At 44.7% G+C, this 16,335-nt stretch overlaps 1 protein-coding gene across 1 annotated transcript; it reads right to left on the bottom strand.

The window, feature by feature from the left end:
- Nucleotides 1-1,138: 1,138 nt before the first annotated feature.
- Nucleotides 1,139-7,671, bottom strand: NEFL (neurofilament light chain). The gene is made up of 4 exons (XM_077469741.1): nucleotides 6,602-7,671; nucleotides 5,238-5,362; nucleotides 3,437-3,756; nucleotides 1,139-2,273 (listed from the first exon to the last, which is right to left on the bottom strand). The coding sequence occupies exons 1-4, from the start codon at nucleotides 7,634-7,636 to the stop codon at nucleotides 2,137-2,139; spliced, it is 1,617 nt and encodes a 538-aa protein (XP_077325867.1). The 5' UTR covers nucleotides 7,637-7,671; the 3' UTR covers nucleotides 1,139-2,136.
- Between the last annotated feature and the right edge of the window lie 8,664 nt (nucleotides 7,672-16,335).

Here is a 16,335-nt window from a genome sequence, read left to right on the forward strand (position 1 = left end):
AAGGTAATTAAAGAACTGATGTTGTGCCCAAGAAAAGGCAAGCAGAGGGCAAAGGACTAGACTCCACTAATGTCTGCAGTCTCTCTTAAACTGATCTTTTCCCACGATCCTTACTTTATGGTTTTATTATGCATGAAAGTTAATTAATTTATCATGGAAAAAAACAGTAGCCTCTATGGTATTGACGTGGAAAGCTTTAGTGAATAAAGCAATACCCTTGAATAAGGCTACTTATGCAAATAGAGCTGTACCAGCCAAAATTGAGAAGCTGTGGGGAGGTTGGATAAACGATAGAACCACTGCATCAGATTAATCAGTTGATTTATCCCTGTTTTGGGTGCCTTACTAAATTTTCAGGGTCTGTATGATATGTTTTATGTTTGTTTATTGTACCCCGTACAATAAGAAGACCCATTGGGTTAGACTGATAGTATGATGTAATACTTCCTTGTCGCCTACTAGTGTTGATGTTATTAACTTAATAGGAGTTGCATTGTCTATTGGTACTGCTCTATGTTGTGTTTTTTTCTGTTTTTTACATTTATATGAAAATTATATAAATAAAAAGAAGTAAAAAAAACCTAATCTTTTCCCATTACTGACTTACCAAGCCTTGCCCTTGTGTCTCTATGTGGATGTGGCCATATTGGTTTTTGCAAGGCAAGGCTTTTGCTTCCTCGTGTTTGAGTTTGCAGCAAAAAGAACAGTGAGCAGTACATTAGTAACATTACCAAATCTTTTGAGAATAGCAGTCGTGCAGCAGTGCCTGAGATCTCAAACAGCAGATATACAGCTATAGGGCTGTATGCACACTCACAGGAAGTGCACTGCTTTTTTGTGGGAGGACAAAAGGATTATTTTATGGGGCACTGCTCAGGCACCATTACCGTTTCTAAATTTTCCTTATAACAAGGCAAATCATCACTTTTTGAGTTCCATTTTTATGTGCATAGAGCCCAGCTTTAAAGTGTTTGTTTATGCAATTCCATAATAATGTTGATGCTGGTAGTGTAGAACGAATAGTGATAAAAGCATGGTTACCATGAACTTCACCCACTATGCCTTACTGCAATAATGACTCATCCAACCTCTTCCACCAAGTACATGATGAGAAATAAATACACATTGGTAGCACACATTTTCAGTTTGCTGACTGGATGCTGCTCGTCTCTTTATTGCAAGTAAAGTACACACAGATCCACAAAAAGCCACCAACATATTCATTAGCTGCAGCTAACCATTGCCTTGCAGTCAGCAGTGCTGGGGGTAGGGCAAAAGTGCAACACTGCTTTGCAAACAAAGAGGATAAAGCACCTCCGATGCTATGGTTCTTGGGAAGCAGAGTTTCAGTCTTCCCTTAAAATCAGAACACAGGGGAAAATATGGACCTCCACCAAAATATTTCATTTTTGGGGTGAAACCTCCAGGTTTAGAATATTTTTGATGTTCTTAGCCTCATGGGGAGCAGGGAAGGTATTTTCCCCTAAAAACCCTTGCTCCAGTCTATGATACTGCCAATATAGTGCAGCTTACATAGGGTTACACTGCTCATTAAGGTCACTAACCCTCTACTCTCTGTTCTATATATTTCTATAGCAGATTCAGCAGGGGCATGCCATCACATGGCTTGGCATTAAACTGTCATAATGTTGCAGCCACAGAGGGCATTTATACCTTGTATTCATAAATAACAGTTTTGAGGGGTCTTGCCATTCAAAAAAATGGCTCATGGCTATTTGCCTTTTTCATCTTGATTTAAAGAGAAGGCTGGTAAAACCAGTATTGCTATAAAATCTACTGATGGTCATGGGACAAACATGGGTTTGAAAAGAGGAAGACCTTGTATGGATGTCATGATGATCTCTGCACTGATTGTGAATAGACTGGAAGCTCCAGGTTTTAGACTCACCTGGATTAACCATGCACAACCTGGAATAACAGGCCAGGGTGGGGTAAGGACCCTAATTAAAGGGTCCAAACTCTAGACACGGAAGGCAACACAAACAGAAAGGTGATTAGGGGTGATCTGTAGGATTAGAGGTAATTTTTCCGCAACTGGGGGGGATAGAGTGTATTAGTGGTAAGGTTTTATTAGCTGGGAAATAACTCATGTGTTTGGCATAAACTGCAAGGAACCTATTTTTTATCTTTACTTTCTTCTTCTGCCACTTCTTCTTCTTTCTCTTCTTCACCTTCTTCAGCTTCATCCTCCTTACCCTCTTCTTCACCTTGCTCTTCATCTCCCTCCTCGTCCTTACCCTCCTCTTCTTCTCCTGAGAATGTAAAAATAACAAAAATGATAGCACAATTAGTATGGTTCTAAAATAGATTGACCAAAATATATATGCGAGTACTCTTTACTATATATAGATCACCAAGGGTCCCTTGATCCTATGGATTTCTGATTGCTAGCCAATAGCCAAAAGGTAGTGTTTTCTGAGACTTCAGTTGCTGGTTGACCTAAGCAATTCTATGCAATAAAATAAATTTAATGGGGCAGATAATACACAGTAGAACCCCCATTTAGTATTTTTATTGAGGGTGTGGATAATTAACTACCCAGGTAACAAGTTATAGGGCCCTTATTTATTAAAGCCCATCTCTAACTTATGATGACTATTAATATTAATTTCCAGGTACTCTCGCTATCTCCAGCACTGTCCCATGCAGGATCATAGCTATGTTCAATTTTTGGGCTGAATGACAACCAGCATCATTCAAACCACTTTCTGTCAGAACAGGGTGTCAAGGACCCACCCGCTGGAAGGTGACATCATGCCAGCCTGGACTTAAAGGAGAATGCATCAGAGGGTGTGGTGCTGCTCTCTGCACCATTCAGGACCCGTCCACCAGAAAGAAGAGGAACCGTAATGGGACAGGACCAAAGACCACAGAGTATAAAGTGTGTATACTGTGATTTTCCTTTTCCTTCAGCTAGGGCAGCATGGATGTAAAAAAAAATTCTAGAGGTTTTCTTTTTAAATACTGTCAAGAGAATGTTGAATAACATCAGATTCAGATCAGCTTAGCGTCGAAGGCAGACAATTCTAATTATATATGCTGAAAGTGTGGGGGGATTGCTCCCATGCACTTGGTCTTTATCAACAATTAGAGTACTGGAAAGAGATGAACAGATGCAAAGCAATGTATGAAATCACTCATTCTGTGTTGCACCTTATCAAAACCCTGATTTGTTCTGTTATCTAAAGCCCATACACACTATCAGATTTTTGTCTGATTTTTTTCCTTCAGATTTACCAAAACCATGTAGTGCAAGGGCCTGCCTGATTGCATACAAGTTGAAACTCCTAAGGTTTGGCCTCATATTATATGGTTTTGGTAAATCTGAAGGAAAAAAATCAGCAGAAAATCTGATAGTGTGTATGGGGCTTAAGATGTATTAACCATCATCAGCCATTTTAGTGAGAATATTTACCTTCTCCCTCTGCCTCCTCTCCTCCTTCATCTTCCCCTTCTCCCTCTTCTTCTCCTTCACCTTCTCCCTCTTCTTCCTCCTCCGGGGCTTCTGCCTTTGCTTCTTCTGCCCTGGTGGACTCAATGGTCTCTTCTACATCAAGCTGCTCTTCTTGGATATCTCTGGAGTAGTAGGTAGGAAATGAGCGAGAAGAGATGTAGGAGCTGCTCTGCAGGCTGTATGCAGAGCGTCCAAATACAGGGGCAGCTTGTGTGTATCCACTGGTGATGGCCCCAACACCGGAAAAACATAGTCTGGTCTCTTCCCCTTCCAGTAATTTCCTGTAATAGATGTAGACAAACTACATTAATAGGGAAAGACAACAGTAGGATACTCCTTGTGAAGCTGTGAAAAGAAAACCCTGGTCCAAAGAATAGTTGTGAGGTTTCATAAGAGACTATGGAGTTGATTTACTAAAGGCAAATAGACTACACTTTGCAAGATAATTTTCACTTGGCTTAGTGAATGTGGTGAAAAATCACTTTTCAAAGAATACCCATTCATTTGTAAAGAAAATTGAAAAAAGTATTTTTGTTTGCATATGATTGGATGATGGAAATCAGCAGAAGTTCACTTCAACCACTAACTAAGCCAAAGGAGAATTGCCTTGCAAAGTGAGCACCATATTCCCCTTTAGTAAATAAAAGCCTATACCGTGTTTAATCACTTTGTCAAATCTTTATCTCTCAAGGTCATTATTCAAGCCAAAATGCCAAGACTAACAAGGGCATTCTACTAATTATTATTATTCTTACTTTATTTGTTATCATACGCAAAGCAGTAAAGGAAAAACATTTTCTTTTTTATATCCTTTTTCTATTCATGAAACTGCAGGCTCTTTGGCGGCATAAGCAACATTGTTACTTTCTGTTGCACAGTTGATTAACAGAACAAAAATATTTGTAACATACCTTTAGAGCACTCAAAAACAAAAAAAAATATTTATTGCAGCTTTACCAATCATTAGATGTGATGGCTGCATTTGTTTTCTTTTTTTTTTAGGCTCCCCTCCCCCTCCTATTTTCACCTGGTGATCTGTTCAGTAACACACCTCCTGTGTTAGAGTGCCCAGTGCCAGCCTGGATGAGGGAGGATAGGGGAACCTTTGGACACCAACATTGTTAATTGGGAGGGGAGTGTTAGATGTACTAGCAGATTTACATACACTAACAAATTGTAGCCAAACTCCAGCTAATGCTTTATAAACTTTTACAACAGCCGTTTTGTTCCTTTTTGGGATAAAGATTTATATATTTACAAAAACAAATAAAACCCGATTGTTGTAAGTCAGTGGTAAATGGTTGGTCTCAACCCGGTTACCGATACATCTGCAGAACTGCTTGTGCTGTTGAAAAGCTGACTTACTGGCCATGCAAAAAAGAAAAAAAAAAAAAGTCTAAAAAAGAAAATGAATGCAAATATCACAGCTAAAATTTGGTAAACTGCAATATAATAAATGTTTGTCATTGGGTTTAATACTGCTTTAATATACATAGATGTTTTAGCGCCTTTGAAATATTTTATTTAGCCATTTTTGTTAATAGCAAAGTTGGAAACCACATTCTACAAAAAAAACAAAAATCTTCTTCTCCTTCACTTTATCATAGATACTGTATCTGTGGGAGGACCACAACCTTCAGGGACTCAGGCTGGCAGCGCTGAACTGTGTCATAAAAACTAATATGAAATTCTGACAGCAAATTATCTGTTGTATATAAATTATACAGTGCCATATTTGCAGGCAGTCAGTGCAGCATCCTACCTGTATGCAGCAATTTCTATATCCAGCGCCATCTTGACATTGAGCAGATCCTGATACTCTTTCAGATACCTTGCCATTTCACTCTTTGTATTCCTAAGCTCATCTTCTAAATTGTTTATGGCATCCTGTGGTCAAGGAATGAATAAAAAGCAATTAAAAAAATAATAATTTTATATATATATATATATATATATATATATATATATATATATACACAATATAAAACAGTATGAGGACATATGGCACAGTGAACCTGGGTGTGGCATCAATAAAGGGGTTGTGATTTATTTCAGCTAAATGTAAGGTGTCAAATAACATATATATATATATATATATATATATATATATAATAAAATATAGCAGTCCCGACTGCCGAAATTATATATATATATATATATATATATATATATATATATATATATATATATATATAAAATATAGCAGTCCCGACTGCTGAAATTATATATATATATATAATTCGGGACTGCTATATTTTATTATATATATATATATATATATATATATATATATATAATTTCAGCAGTCGGGACTGCTATATTTTATAATATATATATATACATAATTTCAGAAGTCAGGACGGCTATATTTTATAATAAATAGATATAGATATAGATATATATATATATATACACACACACACACACACACTTTTTTAAATATAATATATATATATATATATATAAAATGTTGTATACTAGACTATGTGGACCACTTCGTCTTTTTTTCTGCCATCACTTATCTATATTTCAATGAATTTCTACTGTTGAAAAAAAATGACATAAACTGCATGCCAGGAGAGGTAATGTGTGGACACTGGATCAATGTGGATTTTAATATCATTAAAGTGAAAATACAGATGATACATCTAACTGGGTTAAGACAATCCCTAACTGGTGCAAAGCTTTACAGGCTCACAGTGATGGATGAAGTCGTGATTTTAAGTTGCAGACAAACTCTGCAGCTGTATGACACTGCAGATTTTCCTTACACAGATCACCTAACATTTTCCACATAAGATTCCAGTAAAAATGTGGGAGAGCTGTGTGAATTCTGGGTCGGACACCAGTGTGCAGGTTCTTTCAGTGGGCGAGATTTACTAAAACTGGAGAGTGCGAACTCTGGTGCAGCTCTGCATAGAAACCAATCAACTTCCAGGTTTTATTGTTAAAGCTTAATTGAACAAGCTGAAGTTAGAAACTGATTGGCTCCCATGCTCAGCTGCACCAGTGTTTCAGTTTTAGTAACCCCAGTTACCTAGAGTAGATGTGAGGCTGCAATGTCCAGGGTGCTGATTCATGGCACTGCCCCCCCCCCCCTCCCTTGCCCGGGCACACCCCCAATACCTGCATTTGTGCCACTTCGGCGCTCTGCTTGTCCTCCAGCTCCTGGATCTGCCTCTGCAGAGAATCATTGACCCCCCGGCAGGCGTCGATCTCGAGCGCTTTGGCTTTGAGCATCCTCCGGCTCTCGGACACTTCGTCCTTGGCCACCCGCACCGCGTTAGTGTTTTGCGCGGCGCTCTGCGTCAGGACGGTGAACCTGGACTTGAACCACTCCTCCGCGGACTGCATGTTCTTGGCCGCCAGCTTCTCGTACTGTGCCCGGATGTCCCGCAGGGCAGAGCTGAGGTCCGGCTTGGCCACATCCATCTCCAGGGAGATCTGGGCGTACTGCACCTGGGATTGAAGCTGGGTCAGCTCCTCCTCGTGCACCTTCTTCAGGAAGGCGATCTCATCCAGCAGGCTGTCCATCTTCTTCTCCAGCTCGGCCCGGGCCAGTGCCGCCATGTCCGCCTCCTTCCGCACATCCAGCAGCCTGCCTTCCGCGTCCTCCCGGCTCAGCGCCTCCTCCTCGTAGCGCGCCTGCAGCCCTCTGAGCGCCTCCTCCAGCCGCTCCCTCTCCCCGCGCAGGGTCTGCCTGTCCCCCGCGGCTTCCTCGTGGGCCAGGCGGAGCTCGCGCACCTCATGCTCGTACAGGTCCCGCAGCCGGGACGGCTCGCTGTGCTTCTGGCGGAGAAGGAGCAGCTCCGCCTCCAGAACCTTGTTGCGCTTCTCCAGCTCATGGACCCGCTCGATGAAGTTGGCGAAGCGGTCATTGAGGTCCTGGAGCTGAGCCTTCTCCTGGGTGCGGACTATCTTCAGGTCACTGCTGATGGCGGCCACCTGGGTCAGGTCCAGGGAGTCGGCGCTGTGCAGCAGGCTGGAGGCGGCGGACGAGGAGGAGGTGTAGCTCCGGCGCACACTGCTACTCAGGGTGGGAGAGTAACTGCTCCGGCTGGGGGACCCATAACTACTCCGGATGTGCAGCCGAGGGCTGCTCTCCACCACCCGGCGCTTATAGGAGGCGCTGTAATACGGATCGTAGCTGTACGAGCTCATGGTGCGGGCTGGGGAGCAGAGCCCTCCCGCACACCTACTTATAGCGCACCGGACAGGGGCGAGCATGCGCACTACAATGCCAGCACCAAGGACAGCGCACTGAGGGGCCCCGCCCCTCATCCCCCGGTCCAAGAGAAGAAGCTGAGACCTGCAGATCCAGTCCTGGCACTGGGGGCCCCTCACCGACACAAGAGCCACTCTGAGACCTGCAGTTCCCCATTCCTTATAATCCATTCTTGTGGTTTAAAGCATCTCTAAATACATTTTTTACTTTTGGATAGAGTAGGGGTAAAAGTGATATCAAACCCAAAAGCAAGCATTTATTATACTGCAGCTGAATTCTTAGATGTGAAGGCTGTGTTGGTTTTCTCCCCTCCTTTCTTCCTTCCTCTTTAATTTTTTTTTCTTCCTTTCATTCCTTTTCTTCATTTCTTTCCCTTGCTTCCTCGTTCCTTTCTTCCTCTTTCCTTTCTTCCTTTCTTTCCCTTGCTTCCTCTTTCCTTTCTTCCTTTCTTTCATTGCTTCCTTTCTTCCTTTCTTCCCCTTGCTTCCTCTTTCCTTTCTTATTTTCTTTCCTTGCTCCCTCTTTCCTTTATTCCTTTCTTTCCCTTGCTTCCTCTTTCCTTTCTTCCTTTCTTTCCCTTGCTTCCTCTTTCCTTTCTGTCTTTCTTTCCCTTGCTTCCTCTTTCCTTTCTTCCTTTCTTTCCCTTGCTTCCTCTTTCCTTTCTTCCTTTCTTTCCCTTGCTTTCTCTTTTCTTTTTTTCCTTTCTTTCCCTTTGTTACATTCTTCCTTTCTTTCCCTTTGTTACTATCTTCCCTTTTCTTCAATTCTTCCTCTTTTTACATTTCTTTTTCTTCCTTCCTTCCTTCGTTCCTTTCTTCCTTAAATTTCTTCCCTTTCTTCCTTATTTTCCCTTTCTTCTTTTCCTTTCATCCCCTTTCTTCCTATCTTTCCCTTTCTTACTTTCTTCATTTTATTCAATTCTTCCTCTTATTTCATTTTCTTTCTTTCTTTCTTTCTTTCTTTCTTTCTTTCTTTCTTTCTTTCTTTCTTTCTTTCTTTCTTTCTTTCTTTCTTTCTTTCTTTCTTTCTCCCTTTCTTTTCCTTTCTTTCCCTTTCTTCATTCCTTCTTCTTTCTTCCTTTCATTCCCTTTCTTCCTATCTCGTTTCTTTCCCTTTTTCCTCTTTCTTCCTTTTTTCCCTTTCTTCCTTTCATTCCCTTTTCTTCCTTTCTTTCCCTTTCTTACTTTCTTCCCTTTTCTTCAATCCTTCCCTCTCTTCCATTTTTCTTTCATTTTATTCCTTCCTTAATTCCTTCCTTCCTACCTCTTTCTCCCTTCCTTCCTTCCTTCCTTCCTTCCTTCCTTCCTTCCTTCCTTCCTTCCTTCCTTCCTTCCTTCCTTCCCCTCTCTTCCTTTATTCTTTCCTTTTATTTCTTCCTCCATTTCTCATATTCCCTTCCTTCCTTCATACCTCTTTCTCCCATTCTTCCTATCTTTTCCTTCCTTCCTCCTTCCGCCCTTCCTCTTTCTTCCTTTCTTTTCCTTTTTTTCCCTTCCTTCCTTCCTTCCTATTCCTTTCTTCCTTTCTTTCCCTTCCTTCCTTTCTCCCTCTCCTTCTTTTCCTGCATTTTTCCCTTTCTTTCTTTCTTGGAGATCTGTCCAGTAAGCCCTGGTTTGCACTGGTGCAATTTGTCAGGCAATTTGATTGCACAAAATGGCATGACAAGTTGCACCCCATTTCCAGCAATGGAACTGTTCAAATCATTGCAACTCAAGTGGCAGCACTACTTTTTGGGGAGTTCATTGCAATGTGAACAGAGGTCTGTTAAAGGGAGTTGCAAGCGGCAATGAAATTGGAGTTGCAAATTGCACCGATTTGTGGTTTTGAAAACGTGCTGAAGCCAACCAAAGTCTGTTTTGTTTAAAAAGAACAAACTGTCCTGCATATGTAGCAGTTAGAGGGTTGAGGCAAATCATTTACCACTGACAGGGGTACTTACAATGATCAGTTTATTTATGTAAATCCTTGAAACATTGAAGTCAATTAAAGTTGTATTAAATCCAACAGCAAACATTTATTATATTGCAGCTTACCAATTCTTAGATGTGATGGTTGCATTTGTATTTTTTTAGGCTTTCTTTCTTTTTGTTTTTTTACCTGGTTCTCCAGCCAGTAAATCTGTTGTTTTTCAAAAGACCAAGCTGCCCTGCAAATGTAGCAGTTAAAGTGTGCTATTTAGTGTTTAAGGGCTCGTTCACACTTGCGATGCTCTCTCAAAAGTGATCCACATTTGGATCGATTGCCCGAGAGTATGCGACAGGTGGTAAGGAGGTGTTGTAACACCTTGATCACCACATTAGTGTGCTACAATCATATGCACTGCAGAGCGGGCCCCATTTACTTGAATGTGGTGCAGTCGGTGGGCGCTATTGAAAATTGGCAGGGGATGTCATTTCTGCCACAGCATGTTTACGCAATGGCTTCTTCCTCTACTGCTAAAGGAGGTAGCTGTTGGGGGGTGGTATAGAAGCGCGGCTCAATCATGGGGTTTTACTATCCCCCAATTTCACATGTGAACGAGCCCTTACAGTGCCATTGGCATCACCAGCCCTTACAGTGCCATTGGCATCACCAGGCCCCACCAGGGTGGGGCCTGAGGGGGCCACGACCCCTCCAATTTTTACTGCCCCCCAAGTTAAGTACTGTCTGAATGTCAATTACTGTAATAACCGAATAATGTGCTGCGGCTGTCCGAACGCAGACAGTCCGCCCGCTTGAATGACTCACTGGTATGACTAGTATGACTGTCAGTCTCTGAGCCAGTAAGCGGGGCTAGCTACTAGCCCAGGTGACGTTGCACACCAGCCGCCGCTGTTGTTTTTGGGAGTTGTAGTGCAGCTGCATGCTCAAGTTTCCTGCTCCCGCTCCCTGGGGGTGGAGTCAGTCTAAGGAGAGAAGAGCAGTGCAGCCTGCTTGAGCCTGCATGCTTCAACAACTCCCATGGCTGCGGTCGGATATTGCCTGGCCTGCCTGGACACCACACCACGTCACGTGGCTGGTCTGGGCGCACCTGATGGCTGCAGTAAAGAGTACTGTGGAGTGGAGACCCCAGGAGCAACATCACTGACTGTGACCGACCCCCACGATTAGAGGAAGCAGCAGTGCAAGGAGGAAGGAGAAGGTGGAAGACAGAGAACCCGTCCTGTCCTGCTGGCAGTGCTGAGCTCTGAGTCTGCCAAGCAAGGTGAGAGACCCTGGCACCCCCCACAGGATCGATCCTCCCTGACCTCATCTATCTTGCCCATCATGGCCTGTGATTCCTGATGGGAGTGGGAGCTGCCCATGGCCTCCTGTGATTCTTGCTGGGAGTGGGAGCTTCCCATGGCCTCCTGTGATTCCTGCTGGGAGTGGGAGCTGCCCATGGCCTCCTGTGATTCCTGCTGGGAGTGGGAGCTTCCCATGGGAGCTGTCCATGTCCTCCTGTGATTCCTGCTGGGAGTGGGAGCTTTTCATGGCCTCCTGTGATTCCTGCTGGGAGTGGGAGCTGCCCATGGCCTCCTGTGATTCCTGCTGGGAGTGGGAGCTGCCCATGGCCTCCTGTGATTCCTGCTATGAGTGGGAGCTTCCCATGGCCTCCTGTGATTTCTGCTGGGAGTGGGAGCTTCCCATTGCCTCCTGTGATTCCTGCTGGGAGTGGGAGCTGCCCATGGCCTCCTGTGATTCCTGCTGGGAGTGGGAGCTGCCCATGGCCTCCTGTGATTCCTGCTGGGAGTGGGAGCTGCCCATGGCCTCCTGTGATTCCTGCTGGGAGTGGGAGCTGCCCATGGCCTCCTGTGATTCCTGCTGGGAGTTGGAGCTGCCCATGGCCTCCTGTGATTCCTGCTGGAAGTGGGAGCTTCCCATGGCCTCCTGTGATTCCTGCTGGAAGTGGGAGCTTCCCATGGCCTCCTGTGATTCCTGCTGGGAGTGGGAGCTGCCCATGGCCTCCTGTGATTCCTGCTGGTAGAGGGAGCTTCCCATGGCCTCTTGTGATTCCTGCTGGGAGTGGGAGCTGCCCATGGCCTCCTGTGATTCCTGCTATGAGTGGGAGCTTCCCATGGCCTCCTGTGATTCCTGCTGGGAGTGGGAGCTGCCCATGGCCTCCTGTGATTCCTGCTGGGAGTGGGAGCTGCCCATGGCCTCCTGTGATTCCTACTGGGAGTGGGAGCTTCCCATGGCCTCCTGTGATTCCTGCTGGGAGTGGGAGCTGCCCATGGCCTCCTGTGATTCCTTCTGGGAGTGGGAGCTTCCCATGGCCTCCTGTGATTCCTGCTGGGAGTTGGAGCTGCCCATGGCCTCCTGTGATTCCTGCTGGGAGTGGGAGCTTCCCACGGCCCCCTGTGATTCCTGCTGGGAGTGGGAGCTTCCCATGGCCTCCTGTGATTCCTGCTGGGAGTGGGAGCTGCCCATGGCCTCCTGTGATTCCTGCTATGAGTGGGAGCGTCCCATGGCCTCCTGTGATTCCTGCTGGGAGTGGGAGGTGCCCATGGCCTCCTGTGATTCCTGCTGGTAGAGGGAGCTTCCCATGGCCTCCTGTGATTCCTGCTGGGAGTGGGAGCTGCCCATGGCCTCCTGTGATTCCTGCTATGAGTGGGAGCTTCCCATGGCCTCCTGTGATTCCTGCTGGGAGTGGGAGCTGCCCATGGCCTCCTGTGATTCCTGCTGGGTTTTATGGTTGGCCTTCCTACCTTTGTCCTTGTCCCCCCATGTGCCCCCCCTAAATATGAAAGCTAGAGATGCCACTGTACAGTGCTAAACTTTTGTTAAAATTGAGACTTTGATGTCTTTTTAAGATTTCAAAAGCCAGAATAAAAGAAATAGTAGTGGTAAAAAACATTTATTGTGTGGCAAGCACCAGCACAAGGAAAGCAGATGGAGGTGAGATGTTCCTCTGCATTCCTCATGCCATTGCTTGCTCCTGGCAAGTGCTGAAAACTGCAGGCTGTTCTCAACTTGGTCCCAGTTTGTAGGAGGTGTATGCGATGTCACCACCTCTCATTGCTTCCTCCTGAATGAGCTGAGTACTCCAAATCCCATGAAAATGCATTCCTGCAATGGGATGGGATGCATTATTGCAGGATTTCAAGTGTCCAGCTATCCTAGGAAGCAGCAGTAAGGTACAATGATTTCAACCATGCCTCCTAGAAACTGGGAGATGAGTATTTTTGATCTTTTTGCAAATCTTTAATTTTGTAAAGCTTTTTATATTAAGTGGCAGAGAGGTGGTAGGGAAGTGGACCTTCAGTTTTAATGGAAAATCCACTTTAAAACCGCCATTCATTTTTTATTTTTCCATCTGCATCGCCCTTGACAACCCATCCTGTATAATCAATAGGAACTGGTGTGCTCAGAATCTGGTGCAGCTGTGCATGCTAGCCAATCAGCCAGTGGCGGCCCATCCATAGGGGGTGCATGGGTGCCACCCCCACTCCAGGCAGTCACAAAAAAAAAATTAACCAAAAAAAAACACAATTTTTAAAACTGGCCCTTTAAAAAAAATACAAAAAAGGGTCCTTAAGTGCACTCTGGCATCTGAACACAGTGCAATATGGGAAGCACCACATCTATGCAATCATGAAATTGAGTAGCTTCCACCCGGTGCTCATAGTATCTATTACTACAGCCGGCGGTTTGATTGACATTGAGTTATATGTCACTTCCTGTTTTCTCTCTTTCATTTTGCCCGAGAGGGAGAAAACCGGAAGTATGAGGAGCGAACTCCTCCATAGCTGCTGCCAGCAGAAGGAGACACCGCAGGACAGGACAACATAAGTACCGCTGTGCTCCCACGGGGAAGGGGGGGGTTTGATGTGACACAGGCTGCATTTAATAGGACACAGGCGGCATTTAATGGGCCACAAGCTGCATTTTATGTGACACAGGCGGCATTTGATGGGACACAGGCTGAATTTGATGGGACACAGGCTGCATGTAAGGAGGGACTCTGCTGGGGGCACCTGATGTAAGGATGGACTCCGCTGGGGACACCTGATGGCATCTGGTGGCAGGCGACATGGCTAGTGACACGCTCAGGGCTCCCACTGATTCTGCATTATGGTGAGTTGAATGATTTAATTTTATATTACAATGTAATAATAGAAATAATGCGCTTCAATCATCCTGACACCATAACAACCATGGTGTCCGGATTATTGAAGTGCTAACCGCAAGGGGGTTATTTACGAAAGGCAAATCCACTTTGCACTTAAAGTGCACTTGGAAGTGCAGTCGCTCTAAATCTAAGGGGTAGATCTCAAATGAGGGGAAGCTCTGCTGATTTTATCATCCAATCATGTGCAAGCTAAAATGCTGTTTTTTATGTTCCTTGCATGTCCCCCTCGGATCTACAGCCACTTTTCTTCCAAGTGCACTTTCAGTGCAAAGTGGATTTTGCTTTAGTAAATAACCCCCCAAGTGTTTGGAGTATCTTTGTCTGCTGATTGTTAAACTTTCTAGAATACACATATTTCTATTGTTGTTTAGGATCTGAGCCTGCTGTCCCTCCATCCCTCTCTCCCTTTCCCTCCGTCCCATGCTAACCACACCACCTCAGAGCCATGCCCACTATTTTGCTAAAACCACACCTATTTTCACCAAGTGGGAGGGGTAAAAAAGTAAGGGTGGGGTCTGGCACCTCCCCATCCTAAATCTTCACCAGCTGCCACTGCAATCAACTTCTAATTTCAGCTTGTTCATTTAAGCTTTGACAGTAAAACGTGGAAGCTGATTGGTTTCTATGCAGAGCTGCACCAGATATTGCACTCTCCAGTCTTAGTAAATCAATCCCTATCGGTCCAGACTGAGGAATATACTCTCTTATGTCGTGTACAAATGATCAGACTTTCCGGCAGATTTGGTCCGGCGGACCGGAATCCATTGGACAATTCGATCGTGTGTGGGCTCCAGCGGACTTTTTTTTCCCCAAAAGTCTGACAGACCTAGAAATAAAACATGTTTCAAATCTATCCAACGGACTCAAATCCTACGGAATAAAAATCTGGAAAACCGTTTGTTTGTTGGCTAGTTCGACAGACCAAATACAACGCAAGGGCAACTATTGGCTACTGGCTAGACCGTCGGACCTAGTCCGTCGAAAAGTCCGGTTGTGTGTACATGCATAAGTTGTCACAGAAACAAGTGTCTTCACTGGAAGATTTTTCGTAAATTTTTGGAGATTTACTAAAAAATTCTGGTGCACACAGAATCTAATACAGCTGTGCATAGTAACCAATCAGCTTCTAGGTTTTATTCTCAAAGTGTAATTGAGCAAGCTGAAGTTAGAAGCTGATTGGTTACTTTGTGCAACTGCGCCATATTCTGTGTACACTCACTTTAGTAAATCTCCCCCAAAAGGTCCACATAAAATGAAGTTATGCTTGTGAAGGTTACCATGTGTCCAGGCCATGGTATATCTATTAGCAGTTATTCACAATTAGCTGGTTTTGTTCTTTAATGTCAAAGATATTTCCCCTCATGTTTAAGTAGCTTCTGCTGAAGAAGGGTGGACTGCAGAAGTCACTTCCATATGTGGGGAAATGTCCTCAAGATTACAGACCAACTCAAGTTAAATGTGGCCAACTACTACTTGCTTATCCAGTTAGGTATATAATAAAATACACCAGGGGCCCTGCCCTAGGAAGCCTCCTGCAAAGTATCTTTGTTGTCACCTGCCTTCCTCCATAATCATTTAAACCAGATCTACACTCATCAACAAATCTTAGATAAGCTTTATCATGTTATCATAATTTCCAAAGTTGCCATTTTAATTGAACAATAATACCTGGTGATCCTGCTATTATAGTCCTTGTTCAGGTGCTTCCTGTTTCAGATGACAGCTGTCACCCAATTGCATTCTAGTGTTGTCACCCTGTTGCATGTGGAGACTAGTGATGGACGAACTTCCGACGGGACGTTTCGCGAACGCGAAACGCGAACGGACACAAACGTTCGCGAAAACGACCGTTCGCCGCGGGCTCCATTGACTTCAATGGGAGGCGAATTTCGCAAACCTTTAGGTCGAATTTGCGGCCACGGGGTAATTATTAGGGGGTAGCACGTAGTCCCACCACCTGGACAATAGCATAATACATGTATGAGGTGAATTTGGGATCGATAACTACAAGCATTTTTTTTTTATTTGGGAAATTGTTCTGACAATTCAGGACTATGGAGCTAATGAAGGCAATGGAGGAGAGGGAAGGTCAGGGACCAGGGTAGGCAAACAAGAGGGTGCAGGAGATACAGAGCACTGACAGCAGCACCGTAATACAGAGCACTGACATCAGCACCGTGACATACAGCGCTGACAGCAGCTCCGTGACATACAGCGCTGACAGCAGCTCCGTGACATACAGCGCTGACAGCAGCTCCGTGACATACAGCGCTGACAGCAGCTCCGTGACATACAGCGCTGACAGCAGCTCCGTGACATACAGCGCTGACAGCAGCACCGTGACATACAGCGCTGACAGCAGCTCCGTGACATACAGCGCTGACAGCAGCTCCGTGACATACAGCGCTGACAGCAGCTCCGTGACATACAGCACTGACAGCAGCTCCGTGACATACAGCGCTGACAGCAGCTCCGTGACATACAGCGCTGACAGCAGCACCGTGACATACAGCGCTGACAGCAGCTCCGTGACATACAGCGCTG

Source organism: Lithobates pipiens, unplaced genomic scaffold (assembly GCF_037356315.1).
Source record: "Lithobates pipiens isolate NorthernLeopardFrog02 unplaced genomic scaffold, aLitPip1_a1.2 Scaffold_8, whole genome shotgun sequence".
In the NCBI taxonomy this organism is placed as follows: domain Eukaryota; kingdom Metazoa; phylum Chordata; class Amphibia; order Anura; family Ranidae; genus Lithobates; species Lithobates pipiens.